The 27,403-nt window shown below is 41.6% G+C and overlaps 1 protein-coding gene across 2 annotated transcripts in view; it reads right to left on the reverse strand.

The window, feature by feature from the left end:
- Positions 1-340: 340 nt before the first annotated feature.
- frmd5a (FERM domain containing 5a) overlaps positions 341-27,403 on the reverse strand; it is a 49,157-nt gene continuing 22,094 nt past the window's right edge. The window contains exons 2-14 of one of the 2 annotated variants that reach the window (XM_076089900.1): positions 14,159-14,263; positions 13,061-13,103; positions 12,557-12,635; positions 10,196-10,293; positions 9,373-9,496; positions 8,343-8,430; positions 8,075-8,163; positions 7,472-7,535; positions 7,239-7,330; positions 6,222-6,296; positions 5,178-5,246; positions 4,869-4,975; positions 341-1,470 (exon numbers count right to left, since the gene is read on the reverse strand). In XM_076089900.1, coding sequence (XP_075946015.1) covers positions 893-1,470; positions 4,869-4,975; positions 5,178-5,246; positions 6,222-6,296; positions 7,239-7,330; positions 7,472-7,535; positions 8,075-8,163; positions 8,343-8,430; positions 9,373-9,496; positions 10,196-10,293; positions 12,557-12,635; positions 13,061-13,103; positions 14,159-14,263 — 1,611 coding nt within the window. In that variant the 3' untranslated portion in view covers positions 341-892. The remainder of the gene's footprint in view (positions 1,471-4,868; positions 4,976-5,177; positions 5,247-6,221; positions 6,297-7,238; positions 7,331-7,471; positions 7,536-8,074; positions 8,164-8,342; positions 8,431-9,372; positions 9,497-10,195; positions 10,294-12,556; positions 12,636-13,060; positions 13,104-14,158; positions 14,264-27,403) is intronic. The other variant, XM_076089901.1, reaches the window with a different exon arrangement.

Raw genomic sequence — 27,403 nt, forward strand, 5'->3', positions numbered from 1 at the left:
TCACTGTATCCCTAAAAATAATCTTAGAAAAACAACTTTGTTCTTCATCAGTTTACTTTGTACACCAGGGTATACTTAAGCTAAGCTAATTGTGTCTTTAAACAATCCACAAAATTCAGTCATCAACATCTTCTAAAAAAAGGTCTTTTGTAATCACACAGTCTGCTCTCTGTTTCATAAACCTTCACCATTAGTCCCTTCAAACTGTTCTGTTTTTTTCCTGCTGAGGTGAATATGCTGTTGTGCTGTGTCTAGTTGACTTCTGATGGGGATGAGCCAATATCAAAAGATATTATATTACTTTGCCTCATATATACTTCACAGCAAAGGGCCTATTCCCTCTAACATAACTCACTTCCATCTTTATTTTAAAGACAAATCAACTTCCTCGATTGCTGTTCTTCTGTTCTCATTTCCTTAAGCAAACACATGTTTAAAAGCAATAAATAATAGTGAAGGCAACTTTCAACCATTGCAATGAAATCTTCTGTTCTTTAAAAAAAAAACTGTATAAACGTCTTCAGTTCTTTGATTTCAGTTTGAATTTTTTTTCCTTTGTGTTATTTGAAAAAATAAAATACCTGAAATGAGTTGAAATAAAAAAAAAAAAAAAAAAAAAATGCAAAAGGTGTCCTCTGGCTTTGTAGAAAAAAAAAAGAAAACAAGCGAAACGAGGAGGTGGTTGGGTGGGTAGGGGGGTTAACTCAAAGTGGAGAAGGGGAGGAGAGATCCTGTCGGTGTTACCAGGACGTGGTCCAAGCTGAATGTCTGCAGGAGGATGATGAGAGAAGCAGGGTTCATGTTGGGACGAGGCTGCCCTCCATCACTCCGGAGTCCTAACCGTCATCTCAGACCCCCGAACGGGCTTACGAAATCTACCACCTCTACGACCTCACTCTCCCTTGTTAATGAGCAACCCGCCCACCCAGCGGAGCTTGCAGGCAAACCACCGCCTGAGGGGACAAAAGTATTCGTGATGGAACTGCTGAAATTCGGGGGTCTGGCGGATATCACGTAAAAATGCAATGTCAAGGTCTGACTCGGTGAGGATGATGAGGAGGAGGAGCAAGACAAAGAGGAGTCCAATGGTCACAAGGAGCAAACGGAGGACACTTAAGACAAATTTATTCACCTGTTCCACCTCGCTGAGGGCCGTGTCCCCCCCTGCACCCTCCTGTGCACCAAAATCACCCACTTCCCCGCGCATGGGGGTGCCTGCCTCCGACTCCTTCTCCTCCTCAATGCTGCAGGGCGCCCCGTTGACCTGGCGCGAGACGGCCAGCTCCATGCTGTGCTCGGCCACCGGGGTGGGCAGGACGCTGTCGGACGGGCTGTAGGCCTCGTCCGAGATCACCGCAGTCCTCTCACTGGCATCTGTGGCCTGGCTCCGGGAGCGTGGCATGAAGCATTCCCCGTGGGACACTGAACGCACCGGTGTAGAGTGAGCACTGTCACGCAATGACTCCAGACCTTGTGTGGTGGTTCAGGGAGGAAGAGGAGGAGGGAATCGGACAGGAAGAAAGGAATATTACACACATGAAAAATAATTACCGACATGATGTGGCCATTCATAATCTAAACTTGGCCTTCACTGACACAATATACTGCTGTAGCTGCACTTCTAAATGCTGGGAGGTCTATTCTGCCGTTTGTCCAGCAGAGGTCTGTCACAGAGCAGACACACAGTCTCTACCGAGAGCAGAAATCTGACCTTGCTTTCCCCAGAGTCAAGTACACAGGGGGGGGGAGTATTGTCATTGCAGAATGCTCTTAAAACTGATGTGATGCCTAATAATCATCTTTAGTGGAAGAAATCATCATGTTCCACTTGCACTGGACGTGTAGACCTTATTCGATAAACACAGTGTACAAACCCATTAAGATAAAGTATACTTTACACCAAGCCTGCTTCCAGATGAAGTTGCACTCTCAGAGCCCTAATCTACAAACAGACTCTAGAGGTTACAGCACTGATCCCACTTTGAATGTTAGATTTCTCAATATGTACCGTTGTTTTAAAAGCTCGTGTTAGGATGCTTGATATTCTTCTCAGAGCCTCATGGCTTGAACCACAAATACAAACCACAAGGCTCATTCTTAAATTAGGATTACAATAAGGATAGGTTTAGATTTCTTTCTGTCACTGGCATCCTACGTCCATACTGGCTGAGAGGACGTCCCATTCCATGATTATTCAATTCAATTCAATTTATTTTGTATAGCCCCAAATCACAAATTTTCCTCAGAGGGCTTTACAATCTGTACACATGTGACATCCTTTGTCCCGGGACCCTCACGTCGGTACAGGAAAAACTCCCTCAAAAAACCCCTTTAACGGGGAGAAAAGAGGAAGAAACCTTAGGGAGAGCAACAGAGGAGGGATCCTTCTCCAAGGATGGACAGAAGTCCAAAAGATGTCATGTGTACATGTTATACTCTGTATATGAGGCTTACCGTCTTTGACGGCATGTGAGTGTTATTTTAGGAAGACTTGAGAGAAAAGCTTTAATGCCTATAGAGAAAGTACAACCAGCCTGCTTGCATTTGCACCAAACAGTTAAATTATCTTTCCTTAATAAATTAAACCAAAATTATAGGATAAAAATATTTAACCTACAACTAGGAATGAGCCATCTAGATAAAATCTTCTATGACAGTATTTGTAATCTGATATTGTGAGAAAATAAAAAATGTTTATGGATAAACATGGCTGTTTGGCTTATTTCATCTAAATGAAATACACCTAACAAATCAAGGTACTCCACAAGATTGATACTGAAATCATACAAGAATCCAATATTGCCATAAAACAACAATGCTCATTGATTTGCAGCATTGCCAACAGTGGTCTTATGCAACTGTAGATGCGTCAAGGCATGACATATATTTACTGCTACTGTAAACTCTACTGTTCCTTTTGCAGTATAAGTAACAGAACAGTATGTGAGAGCCTCACTGCAGTGTACATGTCAGTGACGATGAGCTGCGGTTGAGCTTTGCTGACGATATCACATTCTGCAGAGACTCAAAGCGGCAACATTACACCGTCACTATAAAGGGAAGGGATTCAAATGCAGCTTTCGATGAAGAAGCAAATCATGAAAAGGACTTTTTTGAAAACTGCAGGAAAAGTAGAACCAATTATGTCCAGTGTGTAAGCCCCTGCTGACATGAAACTCCTGTCAAGTGATAAGAAGGAGACATGACGGTTGGGTGAGTGTCAGCAGCCATCTTTACTTTACTGTTGATCTGCCTCAGTTTATCCTGCATTATGCTTATAAAGTGAGGCAGCAAGCAGGAAAAGCACCGCTTTAATTTGAAATTCCCATGTTTATTTTATAGCTTTTAATTTGAAACACTAACTTTAAAAGAAACGTATACACCAAACCTGTTAAAATACTGTATACTGGTTGGAACCAAACATAGCTGCTTTATAAAGAGTCCTCCAATCTAAAATCAACAAAATGACCCTCACATAGGCACTAAGAAGAAAACCTCCAGGAGGCACAGACAACCACAGGAATGGCGTTGCTCCCTCCGTGCCAACATTGCTGAGACGGAGACTGATTTAAAATAGAGAAAGCCATTGGCGCGTCCATGTAAAGCACATCCCTGGCTGGCTCTGTGACGTTTACCTGGAGTGCCAGGTAGAGGGGTGCCGCTGGCAGACTCCTGCTGCCCCATCAGGGCAGGATAAAGGGGCAGGATGCCCAGGGCCTTGCCCAGCATACGAGGCCCCAGGCTCAGCACGCGAACCTTTACATCCCGGTAGCAGTGGTTGATCATACGCAGGTGGACGTTCACCCGGGTAGTGATACGGATCAGACACTTAACCATGGTTGCGGCATGCACGTGTTTATCCCGTCCTTATGGTCCCTGTCCCGGAGTCCAGGCCACAGTCTCGCTGTGTGTGTGTTAGGCCGAGGGGTTCTGCCTTAGTTGCGGTTTGCAGAGAGGAGTGTGTGAGGCAAAACGGTGGCTTTCTGCAACAGCGCTACACTCGTCGCCATTGGCCTGGCCTGATTTGGCCCCACCCAGGCTAGTGACATACATGGAGTAGAAGACTCAGGCTATTTTCAGTTGGGGTATTAATACCACTGTAAGACACCCAGTCAGCACACACTGGGGGTGGGAAGCTCATATGGCTCTCTTGAACCCACAGAAGAAGAGCCTCAATATACACAGTACACCTGCCTCTGACCTCCATTTATCTCATACAGTATGTACTTGAAAGGCAGAGCCAGAGGGTCTCACTAGTGGGTTTTAACCACAGCCATGCAGGACATGCAAAGGGAAGTAAGGCCACCTGTTCAGGGCCATTCGCCTGCAGGTGGGCGGAATGAGTGACTCTTGCTGCCACTGTGTTTGCATACCAAATACACAATCACTCAAACACACCCACAGCTCTAAAACTCTGCATTGTTGCATCAAGTGGAGTAGGCTGACTGACGCACACACCTGCAGCGTGTCCCACTAGCGCTGTAAGCATGAACTGGGCCAAATGGCTCAAGTTACAGCGCGCGTGTGTGTGTGTGTGTGCAGAAGGGTGTTTTCTCATACAAATAGGAGTACACACAAATAGGACTAATGGCTCCCTGATCCATTTGAGATTTTATACCAGCCAGTTATAACGCATCAACCACAATTATATCTGAAGACTGGGGTCGTCACTGCTTCGGAAACGACAAATTACGTGTTTCAGTGGCTGAGGATGAAACAATAACATACTCACTGTGAGGCCTCTACTGAACACAAAATGTCTTGTGAAAACATAAGTTTGCCATCAGCACTTCCATGGCAGGTAGGTGATTTGTTGCTTGCTTAGGTCTTTTGAAGCTTGGGGGGGGGGGGTGAAGCTAAGTTCTTACCCTCCATAATAGATATGTGCACAGCTCTCCGACGCGTGCGCGGTACACTGGTGAGGCGAGGCCCGTGGGTGATGGATGGACAACTTCTGCTGGGCACGAGGCCAGCTCTGCAGTGACAAACAAAAACAAAAAAGGCACAAATGTCACTGCACACAGAAACAGCTACGAGCAGAGGTAACTCATACTGTAGCGAGTAGGTGCTGCTGGTATAAAGACATCTACAGTAGCTTGGTGCCTAAGAAAATGGAAGAAAATTAACTAAAAATCGGATTGAGGACATTCTGACCTCTCCTGAGTTTACAACTCTACCTGTGTATTTCTGGAGGTTCGCGTTTGATTTTGGCACTCTGCTCCATCACCTCTTTTGCCACTCGTCCACTGTTATAAAGCACAGACACGATGCTCAGGATGAGTTACACACGCACACACACACACACACACACACACACACACACACACACACACACATACAGAACCAGGCACCTTGGTGTCACCCAATGCAATGAAAGCCATCACTGCAGTGGAGGAGTACAGTGCATGAGCATCATGATTGAATTAACCCGGTGAATTCAGCTTTGTGTAACTGAAATACCACCAGTCAGACAAAATGCATACACAGACTTGCAGGAAAGAATATCAAAACAATGATCATGGTTTGCCCTTCAACAGTAAACTCAACATTTAACTGGCTGGGCTTGTGATTTTAGTTCATATACAGTCTCCATGTATGAATTTTAAATTGTGAATGCAATGTTACATAATATACCTCAAGTAGTTTTGGTTTGAACAGCTTAGGGTTTGAGATATCAATATTCTGCCACCACCCAGCTAAGGAAAGTCAATGGAAATTCGTCAGGTTTGTGGATTATCGAGAGAAACCTGAACATTGTTTCTGCAAACACATGTTACAATTTCATTTTTCAACGCAGAGCAGAAGAAAATTAAATTTAATCCCAGTGGCAAAAATGCAGATGTATATCTCAAAATCTGAGCAAATAAAACAAAACTATCATATCAAGCTTGATACCACTAAAGATAAGTGAGGCATGCTTTTTGTTTAATCCCTTGGGTGAACTGGTCCTTTAATAAAGGACAATATCTTGGTCATACTACAGGTTTTTAGCTCATACAAGGTGATAATGCCTCATGTGATCAGTCCCCTTCATTTTCCCCTCTGTGTCCTCTTGTGAGGTGTCAGTCCTATCCGCCGGGCAAAAAGTACGCTGACGTTACAGCACAGAAGGCCAGGAGGCCACGTCTTCTGGGAACACTTCTGTCCACTTCCAGCTGGGGGTTTTCTGCAGTGTCCTCCCCTCCCTGCCATCAGTCATACTGTCTTGTCGTGTACTCTACCTGAAACGGAAGCGGCTGCCCTTGAAGAACAGGTTGCTGCTGGACACCGTGCGAACCTGACTTGACTTCTCAAGCCTGAAGGAACAAGAAAAAAAAAGAGAAAAATCAAGCCTACTGCACGGAAAACAAGAAAAACAGGAAAAAAAAACTATTAGTATGAACTTTTACAATATAAACAACACCCCACTCATTATCGCAATGATATACTCCTAATATGATCTCAGTGTTGAAGCGTGTATACATGTAATTCTTGCTTTCTGAATCCCAGAACAACGTACAAACTAGGATCAAATACCCTGCTATTAAATGATGCATGTCCACTCCTCGCAGTATAGGCATTGCATCCTCGACACGGCTCCATTCAATATGTTTATATTGTCATAGTAAGTGAGACATTAATGTTTAATGTTTCATTTTGCTTTCAAGAGATGTGTGCTTCTCGGAAAGACATCTAGATCACATGTTCTCTTGCCTTTTAGTTCCCCAGACTCCTTATTCCGGGAAGAATTTAATAAGTGGGAGGCTGATAAAATATCTTCCACTTCAGAGGGTCATCAGAAGGACACATCATATTAACTCCAATACCTCTGCCCTTCCCGATGCCCTTCTATTTCCATCTGCCAACCCCCACGCACCCTAAATCACCTGAGGCATCAGCCCGACTCATTACCCCACTGCTCCCTGCTCCCTGAGCTCACAGGCTGCTTGTTTGAATTTCTTTAGCTAGAGAGAACAGAGGGGACCCGCAATATTATTCATGGCTGACACAGGGGAGCTGTATTTCAGAGGGAGTGGGTGAAGTGCTTGCAGTCTCGTGCCAGCGCACACTCATTCAATAAAAGGTCAGATGCAACTCGCACCTCATTTTCCCGCCGACAAACAACCCAGAGGGAAGGGGATTTTAAGGATACCAGCGTACTGTGACGGTAACCTGTAGAGTAGGTAACTGAATCATGGCGGTGCGGGGAAATAAGAAGAACATTGATATTAAATGAAGGAAGAAGTGCAGGGACTCACTTATAGAACGCTTGATTCTCCACTCCACACTTCCAAAGGTGCTTGCATGCCTCCGGTGTGGGTGCAAAGTACGTCAAGATGATCTTTTTGTCCTGCACGTTTAAAATGACAGAACGTGCAGGGAAATATAACTTACAGCAGTGCATGTAGAGTGTAGTTTTTTTTGTTTTGTCTTAGTTTTGTCTTAGTTTTGTCTTAGTTTTGTCCCCACATCCAAAAATTCATGCTCTCACCTCGTTCTGATTTGCATATACGTGGAACGTCTTGCCTTCAAACTTCAGTTTGGTCAACTCGTTCCTGTCCAGGCAAAACAGTCACACATACAGAAAGCGGAAACCGAAAGCCACAGCTTCTTTAAATATTCATGACAACCACTTTGAGATGACATAAACAGCCACGGTGCTCTGTGTTTGGCTGACAAAACAAATAACTGATAATATTCCCTGCAGACTGGGAATGGAGAATGAGGGTAACCCGAACGCTACCAAACAAAGCCAGTATAACGTACTGCAACCATAAAAAGTACATCTTCGTTACTGTAACAGGAACCTTTTCAGTTAAAAGCAAACAGACAAATTGTGTAATGTAATTAGTCATCTGTGCACATGCTAGCCGTGGGCTCTTGTCACAGGTAGAGGCAGATGGATGAGCTTTGTTGAGTGTGACTGTACAACCAGTTGTAGTGCGCATGCTGTTTTACGTAGAACGCCCTGCATATAGGGCATGTATGTCAAACCAGGTCAAATTAAGGCTTGCAGTACAGTGTTTGTCTATTTACATCCAGCAAGTGCTCGAGGAGCTAGTGCGCTGTCTTTGGCGTTGCACATTTGACTCACCATTTGAGAAAATGAACCCTCTTGTTTCCCTGAAGCACCACAAAACCAAACGGTGTGAAGGCGAGGAAAGCCGGGTTCCCAGACACATCCTGAGAGAGAACAATTTTGAAATATAACTTGACACACATTTAACATGAATAACACGTAAATGAAGAGACTAGTGTTTCAGCGTGTGGTGCATGTCCCATAAGTTTCAATGTTCATATTGGACAGAACTGTTTGCTGAAATGTTTACTGTCTAAAAATAGTACAGCAGTGCTTGAAAAACCTTGCATGGATGTGGATCAACACCATATGTCTCCAGCATCTGGGCTTTCTGGAGGAAATTTCGCTCTGATGTTTCAGGTGTCTGTCCACTGAGGGAGAGCAACAACACACCGAACATCTGTGTCAGTCCACCATAAGCATAAAAAATGCACAAAAGTTTTGAAAGGCCAAAACACTTCTGACACAAACAAATGAATACATTCATTTAGAGGATGAAAGAGGTAGACAGAGGTTATACAGATCAAATGTCAATATAAGACCAGCAGAGGCAAATCAGGATATTTTTAAAAAGCAAGTAATTATCGCCACGTCAACTCTCGTTTCATTCAGGCTGTCAAATCAATGTGAGTATTCACAGTGAAGCACTGTTAATTTGGTGAAGAGAGAAGAAACCACTAGTGGGTAGCAGAGTCTCATGGCGTTTGTCATTCTGCTCTTACTGCATCAAAACTGGACTTGATGTCTTTCTACTCTACTGTACGTCATTAAAACAGCGACTCGTTTACATTAGAAATAATAAATTACTTTTTGTAGTATAACTATGAATCAGTTGGGGGAGTTGGATGGATCAACGTGTGAAGGAAACCCTTCAGCAGCTCAACTGCTGCCTGAGAGAGTAGTGTGTGTGTGTGCGTGCGTATGTGTGTGTGTGTATGTGTGTGTATGTGTGTGTGTGTGTGTGTGTGTGTGTGTGTGTGTGTGTGTGTGTGTGTGTGCATGGATCTGCTTTGTCTGATCACTTTTATTATTGTGCTCTGCTGCTCTTCCAGTTATAGCTGGGAACCATCACCATTAACTAGGATAAAGGGCAGGTTATGAGTTGTTAGTGTGGAGAAGAGAGCGCTTTTCTCTGCTATCCGCTCAAATAAGCGACAATAATGTAACCCAATACAAGACAATGGTGCCACATTACTGCACTTAATTATATAAATGTCAGAGGAAATGTGCTGTTTGTTCAGCCTTTATAAGAGCTTGATCTGTAGGTATGTGAAAACAAGAGGTATTGATTGTTTTTATATTTTGGCACTTACATCAGCTCTCTCTTGTGTATGTCTGAAATCCGGCGCTCCAGCTTCTCCGAATGTTTAGGGAAGAACTGGAATTTGGAGCTGTAACCATCAGGATGCTTCCCAGGGTCGTAATTTCCGATCTCGGCTGGAGGGAGGATCAGAAAAAGTGAAATGTTAAAACATTCACAAACATTCAGGGCACATAAGTTAAAACGATGTCCGCAGCTTTCGGCACACAGTGCTGCTTTTGCAGGGTAAACATGGCCAGGATTATTTGTGTTCCTTCATGCCACACTGCACTCCCTCGGATGACCCTGATGCCGATTTCTCTCTGCAAGGAGGAGCTGACCAGGCAGTCCATCTTTAATTCAGCAGCCCCTCCTCCAGAGGACCTGCCTCTCCTCAAACACTGTGCATCCTGTTAGCTGTGCCATCATACCTGAAGTGTGTGTGCGTGTGGTGACGATAAGAAGCCAGGTAACCACTAGAAAGATTTTGTAATCAAGTGTGGTTTCTTTGTTTATTAAAGAGTGTGCAGGTCACTTAGCTAATTATCGTTAAAAGCAGTATGGGAAATCACAACCAATGAGCGTAATGCTTACTACATGTCTAAAAGCATTTAGAATCTTGTATGAATTAAAAAAAAAAATATATATATAATATAACACTGGCAGCATATTCTTTGAAGACCATCACTATCACCTAATTCAGCTTCTTTCCACATAAAAACACATTTGCTTGGCTGTCAGCATCAGACTTGTGAACTACAGGGCATGGTAAAACAGAGGTCACAGAACACAGAGCGAAGCGGTTCAAGTCATTCCCATCTGTCACCTTCCGTTACCTTGAAGGATGTGTGCAGCCAGCATGGCCGCGTCGGAGGTTTTACACAAGAGCCGACCGTGGTAGAGGTCTCTCTTGATTTGCAGGAAGACAAAATATCTAAAAGGAAAGGACAAAAATCACGTCGGACGATCTGACGGGCCTGCTTAAGAGAATACTGATGATATTCACTCAGTCATCCACATTTCTCAGTGAAATGAAAATAGTAAGGAGGAGCAGCAAAAGAACAAACCTGATAAACCTCAAAGGCTGTTGACTTCATGCTCCCTATGGGTGGTTTGAATATTTCTTTTTGATTTAGCTGAAATGAGGGTTTTGTTTTGGAGAAAGGAGGGTAGGAAGGCCCTGAGGGAAAGCTGCTACTGACGCTGTGCTTCTCTTAAAGCCTCCAGCCTAGTTTCAGACTCACCCAACCAATCAGCTCCTGAAGCATGAAATATTTTCTGAGACAATATCTGAAGCAAATATCAGGATGGTGATGATGACTATCATTATTATCACTATTGGAGGTGGGCTTGTTAATATTCTTACTTAAAACCCCTCCCATGCCATGAACAGGACATACATCTTGTTGTTTTTCACAATCAGCCAGCAGACCTGCTTTCCATCTAGGGCATTTCCACAAAGGATAATAATGTTTTCTGCATGGAGAGATGCATTAAAAAGCTGCTTACATTCCCCACCTTGTTTACTCTGCAACAGACCCGTTTGAAGGTGCGTCAAGTACAATATATGGGTACTAATTAATTAGCCATTCAGTGCTGATGCCTGCTGATGTTTTGACTGTATTACAAAATATCTGCATAATACAAACATGCACTCACAGACATAGCACACTATTTCGCCTTCACAGTGCAAGGCGTAACAATTTCCTCTTAATTTGAAATCCCTTTTTTGGACTAAAGGGGCAAAACAGCTGTTGAGCTGACGCTTTGAAATTAAGGTTTGTAAAAATGGCATTGTTGATTAATGTGTATTGTCCCCAGTTAAATCAACTAAAACGTCCTACGTATTTTTCCCCTTCTTTGTTTGCATTTAGTTTTTTTGTCCAGTGGATCATCTCACAGGTGAAATTGCTTTCCTGTGAATTTCATACAAACTGTCATACGGTGAAGGCTTAAAGCCGAAACACATCAGCAGTTTTGTCAGTCCATTTCTTGGGAAAAGACATACACTTATCAATCCTTTCATCTTTCTTTATTTTTTAATCACTAGAGTGGTACAGCTTTCCTAAATTTGCTTTGGGTAAACTCACCTGGAAAGCATGTTAACACTACTGAATGGGCCTGTTTCACAGAAGACATTTTGACAAGTCACATTGCGAAAAGCACAGGCGTATAATATAGTTAATGATGTCTGAATTCCATGTAGCTGCTTCAGTTTCAGTTCACTGGGACGCTTGAATAGAACGAAGCCATCGTTAACGCCATTAGAAACACCTGTGCTTTTTCCATTAGCAGAAGTCAAAATGCCTGGTGTGAGAAAGGCCTACAACACGAAAGGCATCACCATATTTTATGGAAAAGCTGCCTTTTCATTTGATATTAACATGCTGTCCAAAAAAAATCCTTGCACAATATGATGAGAGGGAGTACCCACTGAATGAGCCTTGTATGTGATTGATTATTTATCCTCTCCCTCCCTCGGTGGTCCGCACTCTCCACTCTCATCATAATGTATCACTCTCTCCTCCTCACCCCCCACGCCCTTCATTCACCCTGCTTTTTCTTTTTCACCCTCCATCAGCACTCTACATGTGGTGAACATTACATCTCATTACACATCAGAGAGAGAGAGAGTGGCCTACTCTCACAGTCAGTGATGAATGCACAGATATACCAGCTGGCCCCTTTTCATTAACTAAAGGCAGTGCAAACTCAGTCACCTTCATGCTTTTAATTAGTCACTTTTACCTTTCTGCTATTTAATCAGAATCCCATTTGGGAAGAATTAACATGGAAGGAAATCTGTGACTTTATACTCGAAAAAGACTCTTTTTAGACTCTATTTACTTTCCTCGCTGCTTCACAAGTCCTCCTGCGAACTGTGCTCTGTGTAATATTTATCATAATGTTTTAGACAGTTAAGTACTCAGGCATTTTAAATATGCAAGCCCATGAATAATGTTTTAGAAAGCCACATGTTGGCTCTGTGTTAAAATGTTAGAGCACAATCTGTACTACAGGAAAATCAGAAATAAAAAGGAAATAGAAAAGGATGAAGCACAGCTGATTTTCACAGGTTCATCAAATGATGGCAGTCTATCTTCCTTACTTTTAAACTGAAACAAAAAGGTACACCGTGGCAGTATAAGAGTACTTGTCAATTCATCTGAAGTGAAAACAACAACAGGAGTTCATACCGAGTGATTTCCTCCTTGAGATAAGCGGGTTCAGGAGGGTAGAACTTGACTCTCAGACACATGGTGAATGGAGGCTGACCTGGAGGAAACGCACAAAAAAACATTTAAGAAACAGATAGGATTCCTGTCATTGCAAGAGATCACACATCATCCACAGGAGATGGAAGGAGACAGCAAGGCTGTTTTAAGACTCCGACAGAGGGAGATTTATCCCCATGGAGTAAAAAGTGCAATACTTTTGTGCCTCAAATGTTGTGGAAAGAAAACATAAAATGAAAGTACTCCAAAGAAAAGGAATCTTAACATTAAGCACAGAGCAAATTAGATACATTTCATAACCAGCAAATGTTTGGTGTTGATTAATCAGTTATCGGGGTTTGCATTGTTTCAGTTTCAGTTATAAAACAGTAAAATGATATGGATAAAAATAAACATTAAGTCATTTAACATAAGTCCAGATCTCGTCTTCCAACATTAAAAAAATTCTATACTCAAAGTACTTACATTTCATTTGCTTTGCAATTGATTTTGAGAACTCCAACCAGTGCTGCATTGGAAAAAAAAACAGATGAATGCAAATCAATATGCGGAAGCGGCATTGAACGTTAAGAACGTGTGTGGTATTCTTTTGAAAACATGACTGGAGATCTCTTGAGACACTGTTACAGCACGAGGGCTGATTAGACAGTCACACGGTGTCTTCGGCCAGATTCAGATTCTTCTTTCTCTCTGGGAGCATATTCTATCCATCTTTCTCTCAGGTTTCCTTCTCGCCAAACCAAACCCACCAACAGCAACAACCAACCAAAATAGTCCTGAGCGACAGCATAGGAAATGCAGCATCAGCAGGACTTTGCTCTTGTCTGCAGGACTACAACATGATCTGTGAACATGTGAATACTTCATGAGTCAAGCAGTGCTACTACATGCCTCACAACAGAAGAGCCGGATGAAACAACAGTCCGTCTAAGAGGCGGGGCATGAATAAAAGAAACTGAAGAACACAACTTTTCACTCTGTCCCACATTCTCGTTCTTCCAACTGAATCAAACCCGAAAGTATAGCCACTCATGAGTTTTCTATTTAGACACAAAGCAACAGAGTTATGTGTGCACAAAGTCATTCTGAGTTCACATTCAACCACCTCTACCTTTAAAACATAGGACGCAGTGGATCTACTTAGACATATTTTAAACTTGTCATTTTAAAACTGGGTCTAACAAGACGAGTAGAAACTATGCATTTTTGTTTGAAATATCAACAATGCTTTATTTTTTTATCCCATTGCAGACTATAAAGTATTAGCTCAACATTTTGGGAAATACTTTGATGAGAAGACTGATGCCACTCTGTGAGTTAAATACAAAGCTGGAGTCAGGAAGCTTTTATCTTGGAGCTAAAGCAGAACATTTCAAAATTAGGCCTATACCCGCACAGCCGAAGTATGAAACGATTCCTTTTAACTAGCAACAATGGTACCAAATCTAGAGGCTTCACACAAAACACACACATTATAAACTTGAGCACTATATTGTATTATGCATCTTATAATTGGAATAGACTACAAAACACAAATTTCATGTTCTTTTTACACACACTTACCCGCTGCTTGTCTGGATCCACATATCTGATGCCAAAATAGTCTTTTTCCAGCAAGTTGAGGTGGTGGCAGATGAGGTCAAACAGATACTGCCCCTTTGCATCTCGCTGTAAAAGAAGAGAAAAACTAAAATTCAGCAAGCATGCCCACAGAAAAAAATCTGAAACATATTTGAATATGTAGCCAAGAAAAGATTCAACAAAAGTACTGTCCTGAGTTCAAACATGAGAAATAATTGCTGCTAGCAGAATATGCTTCAGCTTTGTTTTTAAACCCTGCCAGAGATATCTCAGATTCATCCAATATTAATACACAGTCAGAGCTATCTGAAGTGTCTGGAATAAACCCTATCCACAGCTAAAAGAGGAGCGCAAAGAGAGGATGGATTAAATATGGTGAAACCTCACTGGGGTTTTGCGACAGTAATACTCTGTATTCTGAACCTCGTGAGGATGCTTCTCTTAGAGAGACACTTGCGTATACTGCAGCACCGAGAGAAGCCTGGGCGTCCTCCACTGTCTGATGCATCTGATGCCCCGCTTCATGTTCACAACAATGTATCTGCATAACACCGCTGAGCATTTGAATCGACGGGACAGACTGTCTTGTAGGGATCCAGCAGTATTTTTAACAGCATTCACTGCTAAGAAACTCCTCTCAAACAATGGCAGGACAGAAACAAGCTAAAAGCTGCTCTTCAACCATAATTCATTGCTTTCGCTCTGGAAGAGCGTCATACACTAATGAGGGATGCAGATACAATTAGCATGAGCGATGATTACAACTGGGCGCATCAATGCAGCGAAGCCAGGTAGAGTAATAAGTGACAGGTCTTTGACTAATCACACAGTGCAAGTTGGTGTCAGTCACTGTGAAGGGCTAGAATCAAGTCTGACTGCTAAAGACTCTTAAACTGTACCGTTATATCTGAAACAACTAAAAGACGTCTTTTGGGAGATGACATACCTCAAATGGTTAATTAGGTAAAACTCTGCTGTCAGTGACATTTCAGCATCTTGACTTCTCCGACATTAAATCTTTGCATCAGAGCATATTTCTAGTGAAGAGATAAGGTTGAAAAGTGATTGTGATTAATCAAAATCAGAGAGACAGCAAATATTAAATCTAGCACCACTCCAGTGCTGATACTATTCACCGTCTCTCCATGCCAGGGAGACATCGTGCCCACATACCACATCACAGACTTGGCTCATGGGGATTTGTATTTTTGAGGATTGCTTTAGTGGATCATTCAGCACAAAGGCCCATGAGGAGTCTCACTGTTTATGGGCATTTTGGGAGGCAACTGTAAAAAGCTAGTTTTTATCAAATGGAAAGTATTTTTTTCTAAATTCAGAGTATTGCTTATCTATTTGCACACGGTGATGTAGTTACTGTATGTCCATGCATCTGTTAAAGCTGCACTTATCCACATTTTCACATGAACAATGGGTCAAATGATTGTGTAATGGGAAAGTCCCAGCCGACTCTGCAGTTCCCTTCAGCTCTATGAAGCATTTTAGCGACTATAAAGTTATCATTTTGGAAGTTTAAGAACATGCAAAGGACCCGAATGCCGATACAAAAGCAGGCTGACTGGTGCAGTTGACAAACCCGAGATGCAGGCAGGCTACGGGCAAACAAAACTACATCCAAGATGAAAAACAACACGATGGACTGACTAAAGAAGAGGGGAGCACAGAGACTAAATACACAATGAAAGGAGGGAGATAACGAGGGACAGGCGACAGCAGGGCTGATATGTAACAGGTGAAACTAATGAGGGCGGGGCAGAAAATCACACAGACGGGAAACAAAGAAAGGCAGGAAATAAATCTAGACAAGAAACCAGAAGAGAGGATTTTGTTACTAAAACATGAAACAGTCTTTAACAAAAAGCACCATGACAGAGACCAGAGCTAGAAAGAGAGTGAATATTAAAGTTATGGTCATCGGGGAGCCAGAAACATGACAGCAAATGCTGATGATACTCTGTGGATCTGTAAATAGACATCTGTATCAACTTCAGAGGTTGATAATATGTCCCTGTTGTGTTTATAGCCTGTTGCCCTTCTTTAAAATGGCCCAAAAAAATAATAATGCAGATTTAAGATGCACATTATCATTTCTATGGCTGAATAAAACCAACTATAATGTGTCTGTAGTATCAAGTGAAAACTCTGTAGGTAGGTATCAATAAAGCATCAGGCAATAAAGCCTGATCTTATCAATAGTCTTGTTACTGATTATTTGTTTAAATATTTTCTCATCTAAACTGGGAAACTTTGCTCATTAAAGCTTTCATACACGTTTGTGTTACATACAAATGGAATACGGTTTTGTAGAATATCTTTCTTTAACTACGATATTCAAATGATTGAATCACATGTTAGCTGAGGTCTGATGCGGCACTCGAGTCTCACATAATGGCTCAGGAGGAGTGCAACAAAGTTCAATGGTTGGCCGTCTCACTCCTCCTTCCTCTGCAAGTAGAGGTGTCACTGGCAGCACTCTCCTCCATGTCATTACTCAGGCTGCCGATAAAAGGCACTTCATTAAGACAAAGGCCTGTCGATGCTGGGCTTGTCGCTTAACCGCCGTGACTCTCTGTGACCAAATAGAAGCTCTGCTGCTGGATGTAACTGACATTTCTGTGGTGAGAGGGCTTCATGGGTGCTAGCCACTGTCACTTCGAGATTATTTCCTCTTTGTTACATTACTAACCAATCTGACGTGCCTGCTAGCTTAAAGGGGCACCATCCTTGTGGTGTGCTCAGACGCATGAGCACATACAGGATATGCATTTTTGAAGAATCACAGACACTTGCATGCAGACAAATAAACTAGAAACCCTGTCTTTGAAATCAAGGTAGAGGATTAGAGAAACACTGCTAGGTTTATCATTGAGGAAGGTGAAATATTGGTTGAGGTATGTAAAATAATCCAATCCTGCATAATCTAAATAAAGTTATAAATAATCAGGCTGTATGCATTTAAAATACAAAAAGGACACAATGAAAGGTAGAAATAATATTTCTGTTTTCAAATTGTAAAGCATGCTTCCTCTTGTGGTTTCATCATTTGGCTGAGAAGCTATAGAGGGAGCAACTGGGAGGAACAAAGCCAACCACAAATTTAAAAAAACGGTTCTGTATGGAGAGGACATACTGAGTCAGAAAAGACATCTGCTCTTTTGTTGCAAGGAGCAAGTTTGTTAGTATTCAACAGCACTCCCACCAACCCCCCCCCCCCCCCCCTTTCTTTCCCCCTACCTTCGTCTCTACTCCACACCGACCACAGCTGCATTATTCCCCGCCGGTCTCTCTAATTACAAGACTGAGGTGATTGCACGAGAGAAAACATGTGAAATTTCTAATTAACACTAATGAACCTTTTCCTCGCCTAGATTGGCATCTCAATAGAGCCCTACAGGAGCCTCAGCAGATTTACAAAAGGGTTTATGGGTTTGACCATTTAAAATAACCAAGTGACTGGGTGAGACCCTACATATTGACAATATCCAATAGTGCTGTGCTGTATTTGTCTGCCACTTCCCTACGAAATAAAGTTAATAAATAAAGTGTGAGAAAATAATAGGATAAATTGTGATAATGCAAATGGGGATGGATTTGTTGACTATAAATCAAAAAGGGCATCTCAGAAAGACACATGATAATTAAAAATATCTTTCTGACGTGCCTCTACCTGAAAACAACTTCCTAAAAAGCCCCCAATGTACAATGGGCACTCTCCTTTCAGATTAATCATTAAAATGGTCTCCATGTCAACGCAGGAGCACAGACCATTAATAAAAGATTGTATCACTTTATGGTGAGAGGAGTGGAAACATAATGCCATTTACTGCGTGTGTGTGTGTATGTGTGTGTGCACAGTGTACAGCTCAAGGTACATAGTGCCCTGAGGTGATTTCTTTGGTTTCATAAGCAGATTACTTTCTTTCGTCCCAGGAGGCTGAGTGATTAATGTGTCAGAGCGATTCACCGTCCTGACCGAGCTGCACGGAGTTCAAGTCATGACCCAGCCACTTCAGCTGGGACTTGGAGCACACAAAGGCCAACCCACAACCACTTACAATTAATAAGAAGCCATGTTTGCTGTAATATCATGTCTGTTTATCTCAAGTCATAAACTGGTTTAGTCAAAGCATACACACAAACAGTTAGCAGTTATGCAGGTGTTTAAATAGAGCACATCACATCAGTCTCTGTGAATCATGTATATTATTAGGTATGTTCAGGTATTATGTCATTATTATGCATTTATAAATCAATAGGATAGCACAGGTTGTTGCAGTGTCAAAGTAAAAATACAGTGCTTTCAAACATGTTTTAGAAATCAAATTTCAACACCCAATATTAATGTGGCTAAATGATTAAATTCAACACCAACGCGTACAGTATTGACACAAACAGGTCGAGCTCTTTTTTCAGACTCCTCCACCATCTAACAATCAACGCCACGAGATCAGGGTTTTGAACTGTAGAATCAGCAGTTGTGAAGAGAAGACTGCAACAAACAATGCACTTCGTTCTCAAGATAACACTGGTGGCTGATGGGGTGAAAACAAGGAATAAACTGAAAGAGTTCTGCAGCTTTGATATAAAACGTACTCTCCCATCGAGCCACAGTCAGCAAGCAATTATCACAGTCATTAGCTGAGGAGGACAATATAGGATTTTTGAAGCGGAAACCTTATGATTTTACTGCACCCAGAAAGACATCTACATAAAAGAAGTGGTGGGGCCAAACACTTCATAAGATACAATAAAGCAAAAAGGCTGAGGTGTAAAACCAATTGATCGGCACATGGTTGGACATTTGCTTTCAAATAGGGTTATAAACGTATGTGTAACCCTGGGCGGTTGAAAGAGACACGGAGCATGTAATAGAAAGTGTAAGAATGTGTTAAGAGTCATTAGGCAGCTTCACTCAGACTTCTTTAAATCACTAATCATGAAAATATGGTTGATTAAGGGCCAGGAGAACATTGACAACATGCCTTGAGGAGCAACACAGCAGAAAGCGCAAAGACAAAACAGTACCTATTTTAAGAGCGAACAAAAGTCTCAAGCAAGTGTACGCAGAATATACACCGATTTCCTTTTTCCCCAGTCAAATAAGAAATGTTTAATTCATATAGAAATGGACGTTTTTAATGGCATACACAGATATAAAGCGATGCAGCTGTAATGAGTCTTTGTACAAGACGATGCTGTCAACCAGAGACAGTTTGCAGCACAATCTTACCAAGCGGGAAAGTGGGCCATCAAAACACGATGGGAATGTGTGAGGATTTGCCCCAGAAATGTGAGGAATCAAGAGACTAAGTGCAGCAAAAGAGAGCTGAGGATAGAGCGATATGGATAATTGCTTTTAAAGCTTCTCAGCGGTGGATAGTTTGAATGGGTGAAATGTGAGTTGGCATTTATGATTAAAAGAGGAATTCGTGAGAGAGTGCATTTTATTCAGCTAAATGCCAAGAACGCTGACATTGTTTTTGCATAATTGGTATGTTTAACTGTCACCTTGATTGACAATGTTGGCAGCGCTTTCAATAAATCAATGACGTTATGTCTAATGTTATTGTTCTTTTACATCAAAAATAGCAGACAAGAATGGATTCAGAGATCTGCAAGACGAGGCCAACTGTTATCTTCTTGCCAAATTCTATTTCACATTAGTTGTCTGCAACATTTTGGGGGTGAGGTTCATTAGTTACCTTATCCAGTATGTAATAAGATTGGAAGCACAATAATATGTGGGAATGTTATGTAATTATAGCAGGAAAAAAGAGAAAACTAATGCATATTTGAAACTTTTCTGAAGCTCTATGTCCACTGTTACGAAGCACGACACTATTTCAAGAATTACTAGTGTTGTGTTTACAAATTCAAATAAATGTTGGGGCTTTAACAACTCTATAACCATTCTTTCTGATGGATATGCATCATTCATTTGAACTGAAGCATCTTAAACAGGCATACTGCAAAGCTTTTCTTACAAAGGTTCACAATGACAATACTTAAGATGCTAGTAAGCAGGTGTAAGACCATGTTCACCATCGCTTTTTGTTGACTTGCTAACATTTAGCGAATTATTGGACAAATTAAAATTTTGACCTGATGGTGGCGCTAAAGGAAATGTCAAGAGATCTTCAAAGCTATTACAATTCATCCTGTGGAGACATGAATATTTCAACCAAATTTCATGGCAATCCATACAGCATTTGGTGAGATTTCCGGCTGGCCTACAGTGGTGGATTGATGGACAGACCAACTTAATCATCCATAAAGCCATGCCACCATGCCGTGGCTTAAATGGCATAAAGACAGCTTTTAATAGCTATTGCACCCACATTTTTCCAAAATAAATGTTACAATAAAAAGATACAGAATGAATTCAAAAGGCATCTTTGCCACGCTGCAGCTGGATATGGCTTTCAGACGTCACTGGAGTACTTAATCCTGTAAAGTTCATACAGGTTTGGAAGCAGACTGGTGGAGCACAGGAGTGTCTACTTTTACCTGCACAGTTTCATCACTCTTGAGTAAATAGCATTCATAACAGCATTCATGGTCATTCATAAATAGCCACTGCAAAACACTCTTACATACATGACTACTGGAGATACAAACAGGATGTACCATCAGCAACTAAAGAAGTGGCTCTAGATGTGTGTTTGATGTGTGCCTTAATGATACTTTTCCAGAAACAAGGAAATAAATACATTTCTCAATGAGGATTTCTGAGTCATCCGTTCTTCAGCCCACAACTGATGGACTTCACTGCCAGCCTGGTTCTAATAGCTTTTCTGTCACATCTCTCAGCTGCACATACAACTGAGCATTGCATGTGCAGCTGAGAGATTTTAACTGCATCTAAATATACTCCCTGTAAACCCTAGTGCAGAGATGATAATCAAAGCAAGGATCAACCAGGCATTCGATTGGTCATTTGATGACCAGCTAAATGTTTTTCTTACTCTACACATCCCTGGTTACCATATATATTTGAGTGAGCATGGAGTTGCTCCAATAACAGCTAGGTTTTCTTACTAAAAAGTGTGACAAATACCCCCAAAAACAGAATGAGCAGCACAATTGGTGTCATGCTTGGGATTAGCATATAAACAATGCTTAATTTTTCTGGCATTTGCACAGCTTTGGTGATGCGCCAGTTTGGTCTCCCCCAGTGGAGTGAAAGGCTGTCGGGCAATGACTCAGTGTCGCTAATTCAGTATGTGTCAACCCTTCAGACCTGACATTTATTCTCATGCACTGTTAACCTCTACATGAAATGAGAAAGTGGGCAATCTTACGGCATGCAGTTTTATCATAACTATATCTAGGTTTAGCCCACAGGCATGACAAGTTGTATTTGCACATTCCAGTTGCTGTCAAAGATTTATTCACACGATGACTAATGTCTGCTGTTTATCAGTGTAATAGCCATAAGCACTATTGGATTTCTTGGCAGGGAAAGCTATTAAAGCCTCTGAGCATTCAGTGTTCTTTTCATCCATTTTATAAATTACATTTGAGAACATAAGTCCCTAACAGCAACTATTCCCAAGCAGGTTAGTTATGAGAAGTTATCGTTACAAGCTGCACTACGTGGTCTACTAATTGGTCTCAGGCTATAACTTCCACAATGTGTCTCAGCCCTGGGCTTTTATGTTTTAACAATGAGACGACCAGTTCACTGAGCTCCAGCTTCATCCTCTTTTCCAAAGCTAAACTCCTGTCAGGGAAAGGCAGGCTTCACCTCTGGCTCTTTCTCTCCAGCCTGCCGTCTCTGAAATATGCGTGGACACCCATCGGGCCTTATTGTTCCACTACCACGACACCGTTTGGCACGTTTATCAGTGATACTGTGCTGATAATGCAAAATCCCTCTCTGTGAGGGCTCACACTCGCTGGTTTCTTCTCAGGATCCCCTCTTGACTGTACACTGATGAACTCTGATGCATTTCATCTGCACATTTACTGACTTTACCTACAATTTGACTCCCGTTTTTCCCACTTAACAGTTTGCTCTAATAACTGTCCTTTTTGCTGCCACTCAAAGAATCTGTTGGCACAAACGTAACAGCTGGTTAAAGCATTGTGTCTCCTTCAATAAGCTGCTGCGGTCAGATCTTTAATGAAAAGCAAGACTGCATGAGATGGAAGGTAAGAAGAAAAGGGCTTTCTGTGAAGAAGATAATTCACTCAGACACAGTTATCTCTTTACTGTCAAACTGTAATTTCCCTTCTGAATTCTTGGTCTTTTTCTATCATTATTGAAGAGGGATATTTCCTAGCCGCAGCCTCTCCTATTTTTGTCAAGTGGGCTGATTGAATGTGAAGTCACAGGAGACAACACTAGTTGGGAATGTCGCTTTTGCCATCTTTTCAAATAGCATCACAGCTAAATAGTGAAAATATTGCATCTGAACATTATGAAATTATCAGCAGTTTTCTAAAAAGGCAGAACAATTGCTTTGTGTTGTGTCTGCATACCTGAAAAGAATAGTTTTGCACTTCAGAGCCAATTGGGTTGCAGTGAAGAAGAAGCCTCGAGGCTCCATCGATGGAGATTCTTTTCCTGAGATTCCGTCCTCCTCTGTCACATTAAGTTAGTCAACAGTCAACCCATCAGCAAGCTAGAACCAGTGTTGACCAGAGGTGATGACAGACACATCACCTAGTGAAAGGGTGTTTAATAAATAGCTTCAGAAGAGCATAATGGAGTTAAGATGTCTTTTTTTCATTACATATATATATAAATAATGGTTAAATTATGAAGCAGAAATTCCAGAAGATATCCGTTGTTGTCTGAATGAGCTTTGGTGTCATCATGTGTATTGTTTGCTCGAAAGGGAACCAATTAAAACAATCAAAAAGCTTGACTGACACCAGCAGATGTAGGCTCATCTTTCTTGTTGTCCTGGGTGTCTCTGGTATATCTGCAGATCACTGACACAATGACAACACTCTGTGTTTGGAGAGCCTCTATCCCTTTTGCATAATTAAGAGCTTTTGAACAACTCTGACTAATTTATCTCCCCGGTAAAGGCCGTGCATTAGCTGTGGAGTGGAATTTAAACCTTTTTTATTTCACGGCAAATGCACGAGTCTATAATAAATAAAAACATTTGCAGACAGGTTCTCCAACTACTTCCCCTGCAGCAAAAACACGCACAAGCAGCACACCGATAGCACTGTGCAGCATATTGATAGATAAAGAATCCTGAAAAATGTAAAAGCCAAAGCACACAGAGGCTCTATTATTTACAAGGCCATGTAAAACTGCACATTTGCCACCAGCACACAGTCATAAGAATGCTGCTGTAAAGTCCAAGGCAACACATTAAAGTGAGCATGAAAAGACAAAGGCAGCAGAATCCTTTTGAGTGAATTCAAGCTTTTCTGTAGTGAGTAGGCGGAAGCTTGATTTTTCTGGCTCTGCCGATGAATTCACTTCCAGATGGAATAATGTTTGCTTAGTAGACACACCTGTTTTTCAGAGGGACTTTGCAGTGTGGACCCACTGAGGAAGTCATTGTCAGTCAACCAAAAACAACTTGCCACCATCGTCTAATACACCTGGAGATGTTAAAGGTATAGCTACCGTGGTATAAACAACACCACAATGCAGTTATGATGTAGTGCTTCTTTGTGAACTGCATTCAGCTGCCCCCTCACTATAGTGATGCCCAAATTTTATTCAGTGTGCCTTTAGTACTTATGATGACCTCCCACATATTTTCTAGCCGTGTCTGACTCCAGCATGCCAGAGGCACTCAGTGAGCTGTAAATCAGAGTCTGCTCAGGCCTCTGAAGTACACCACTGGTGCTACAAACAGCTATCACGGTTGTTTACTTGATTTACTGTAGTGCCTAAGAATCTGAATATCTGGGTCTGTATATGGTGTAAGAGCAGTACTTGTGTGACTGGCAGACAATCTGGCTAATTGACTGGTAAAAAGATGTTGAGCTCCATTTCTCAGATTTGGCACCCTTTGGCTGTTTTAAACATCTTATGCTGAGCTGAGGGGCCCTCCGTGGTGCCACGTCACCCCCTCCATTGTCTCCAGAGCCCCGGGAAAGATCCATTTCCAGTGGTGAATCCAGCCATAAAAATGCAGAAAGCTGTTTGGCCCTGAAGACTAGCTGCCTGTGCACACAGGCGTGAAAGGCCCACCACTGCCACTGTGTGTCAACGCTCTAATGGAGGCCCAAGGGAGATGAAATCTTCTCAATAAATGATTGAGAGAAACGAGGTTCTCGTAGAATGCAGTTGCACCTAGCTATAACTAGGGTAAATCTGACAGTCACTTAATCGTTTAAGTATTTTTGAAGCAAAACATGTTTTAAAAAATCACTGGTTTTAGCTACTCAGATGTGAATATGTGGTGGTTTTCAAGCAAATTGATTATGCTTCATTATGATTACCTTGGGCTTTGGAAAATGCACTAGACATTTTTCTGTTTTTGACACTTATAAACCAACCTATTAATCGTTTAATTGAGAAAACAATCTACAATGCAAATGAATCAATAATGAAAAATAATCGTTTGTTTCAGCCTTAATGTTAACTGCAAAGAGTTACCGAACTGAGCCAAGATTCAAGTCTGTAAATGTATTTTTAAAACACATTTCAAATCTTTGAAACACTGCAGCTTGCTTCAGACAATGGTCAGCAGTCATATGAAGTATACATGATATGTAATATATGGGGAAAAACATGAAGTCTATTACTATCAGGGGTGCACTGAGGTGAAATAAGCCTTCAAAAGTCAGAAGCTCTCATCAAAGCCAAGAAAGGCCAGGCTCCACTTGTAATGGGGAAATTAAGAAATGATCGTATTGGTCACACACAATTGGATCGCCTACTGGGAAACAAGGGGAAATGTCTTTCAAATCTCCCAGAAGACACTGTAACAAGTCATTGTCCTGCAGGCAAAAGAGTAATTAGGCTTATCTAACCACTGTCTGTCACGACCATTTTACAATTCTTACCCAAGATATATTTAAACAATGCATTAAGTTGTTTTAGGATTGCTACAAGACCAGACATTAAAGTAAACCATGTTTATCATTGATTTAACTTAAAGAGATTTAACAGAGTCATTTTCAAAAAAACTGTAAGAATCTGTTGTTTGATGTAATCTGATGTGACGTAATCTTCATGGCAGGCACTACACACTCAAAACTGTCCCGAGTAGGTTGCTGAGTTGGACTTAGGGCACAGCACATCTCTACTTATTTTTAACCATCGTATAGACACAATAGTGAGCAGAGTCATTTCTTTGAGATTGGGTTATTTTTGTTGATTATTTAGTGTGACAGCCATGAAGAGTTTAACTATGAACGTTAGGGCGCCTGCTGTCTGGGACCCACTGTGCTGTACGTGGCGACCAATCAACGAGGCAGGAGAAGCTAGAAAGTGCTGTTGAATTGTCGGCTGGGGATTTGGAGAGACAGCTTATTTGAGAGATTTACTGTGGTGTCACTTATGAGGCTTCAAGGAGTCCCCCAACTGCCTAATCCATGACACTGTTAGTGCTAAATTGGACACACTGTAAACATTTCCTTTGATCAATGTTTTAATAAGGACAAAGATAAACAAAGTGGCCATCCATCGAACTAAATTTGACATTAACTAACAGCTTATCTTTGACTTAAATGGCATTTGAACACAAACGGTGAAAAAGTTTCAGTCTTGGTATTATTAGATCTCAGTGCTACATCCGACACGTTCAATGACAACATATTACGAGACAGACGAGAAAACTGGGCTGGATTCATTGGCACAGTGCTAAACTGTTTTGAATCCTATTTGAAGGACAGGGACTACATTGTGTCAATTGGTAATTACACATCTGAGAGTACAAAAATGACTTGGAGTTCCTCAAGGCTCCGTTCTCAGGCCTCTTCTCTTCAACACCTACATGCTCCCACCAGCGTACGAAACATCTTTTATACAGATACATTTAATATCAAAGGAAATTCTTGCTCAGCAGTAGGCAACACACCTTGATGCCATGTACATCGCAGATGCATAACATCTTCTGTTATATTGCAAAGAGACACAGGAGATGGTCAGCTGTGACAGATACTGGTAATGTGTGTGTAATTCACCTGCATGAAGTGCTTAACAGGAGTATTCAATGAGCTGACCTGGCTTTAGCATTTTTACTTTAATGAATTAATGATTAATGAACTTTATGAATCTGAGCACACACCCTGACAGTGGACGCCTCTGCAACTAACCTTGTCTAAGGTTAACCACGGGGAAAACGAAGAAAAGCATAAATTAATTGGTTTTCATGCTTAATTAACAGCTGGTATTTGGTACAGCTAATATAAATAAGCCTCTTAGGATGAATCTTCAGAAGTGGAGCAAAATATAGGACTTTCAAAGGCAGCTGTGAGAACTGTTATAGCCGCCTTTCAGTTTCAGTCCCATGCAGCTTAGCCTGTTCTCCTCAGGGGACACGTGGTGCTGATTTTCTAATGGCCCCACAGGGGCCGAGGGTTAAAAACCTCCCGTACAATCATATGGATCCAGCAACACCCTTTGGTAAGACAAAGCAGAGATTGCGTCTCTGAGTGTTCCAGCGGTTTGTCAGTAGCGAACAAAAAAGGAAGATATGTTAACAAAGCTGGCACACTGAAGCACAGGGTCATTTAACTGGGTCATTTAGCTTTTAGTAGGCAAAGTAATCTCAAACACAATTTGTCATGTGACCCCAGAATTGCACCCTTTCCAAAACCTGTCAATCTGAGTGTATTCCAATAACCACTTCCCTCAACCTTTTAAAACTTAACACAAACCCAGAGGGACAAACATGCCCTTCTCTCCCCCTGTTGTTCATGTCGTGTGAATATATTCTGCTGATAAGGCAGCAGTCCACAGTGAAGGATACAGGAGCGGAGTCGAGCACAAATCCCGTAACATACAGTGTACTTTCACAGCACCGGCTTCTTATTCCCGCTGCCTTCAGTGGGTACACTATTGCATGTTCATAGCAGAAGGCTTAGCATCATTTTTATGCATATCGGCCTAAGCATTAGGTGTTATTATATATTATATATTTCAATTTTTCTGAAAAAATGTTTCCGACAGTCTCGTAGCAACAGCAGTATCCGTGACAGCACTTCTTACAAGCCTCTCTTACTCAAGGCCTTACTCTTCAATGCATGGCCTTTGAATGAAGGTAGGCGACTTCTTGCAGAACA

This window comes from Anarhichas minor, unplaced genomic scaffold, assembly GCF_050575085.1.
Source record: "Anarhichas minor isolate MPS153535 unplaced genomic scaffold, ASM5057508v1 ptg000011l, whole genome shotgun sequence".
Lineage (NCBI taxonomy): Eukaryota > Metazoa > Chordata > Actinopteri > Perciformes > Anarhichadidae > Anarhichas > Anarhichas minor.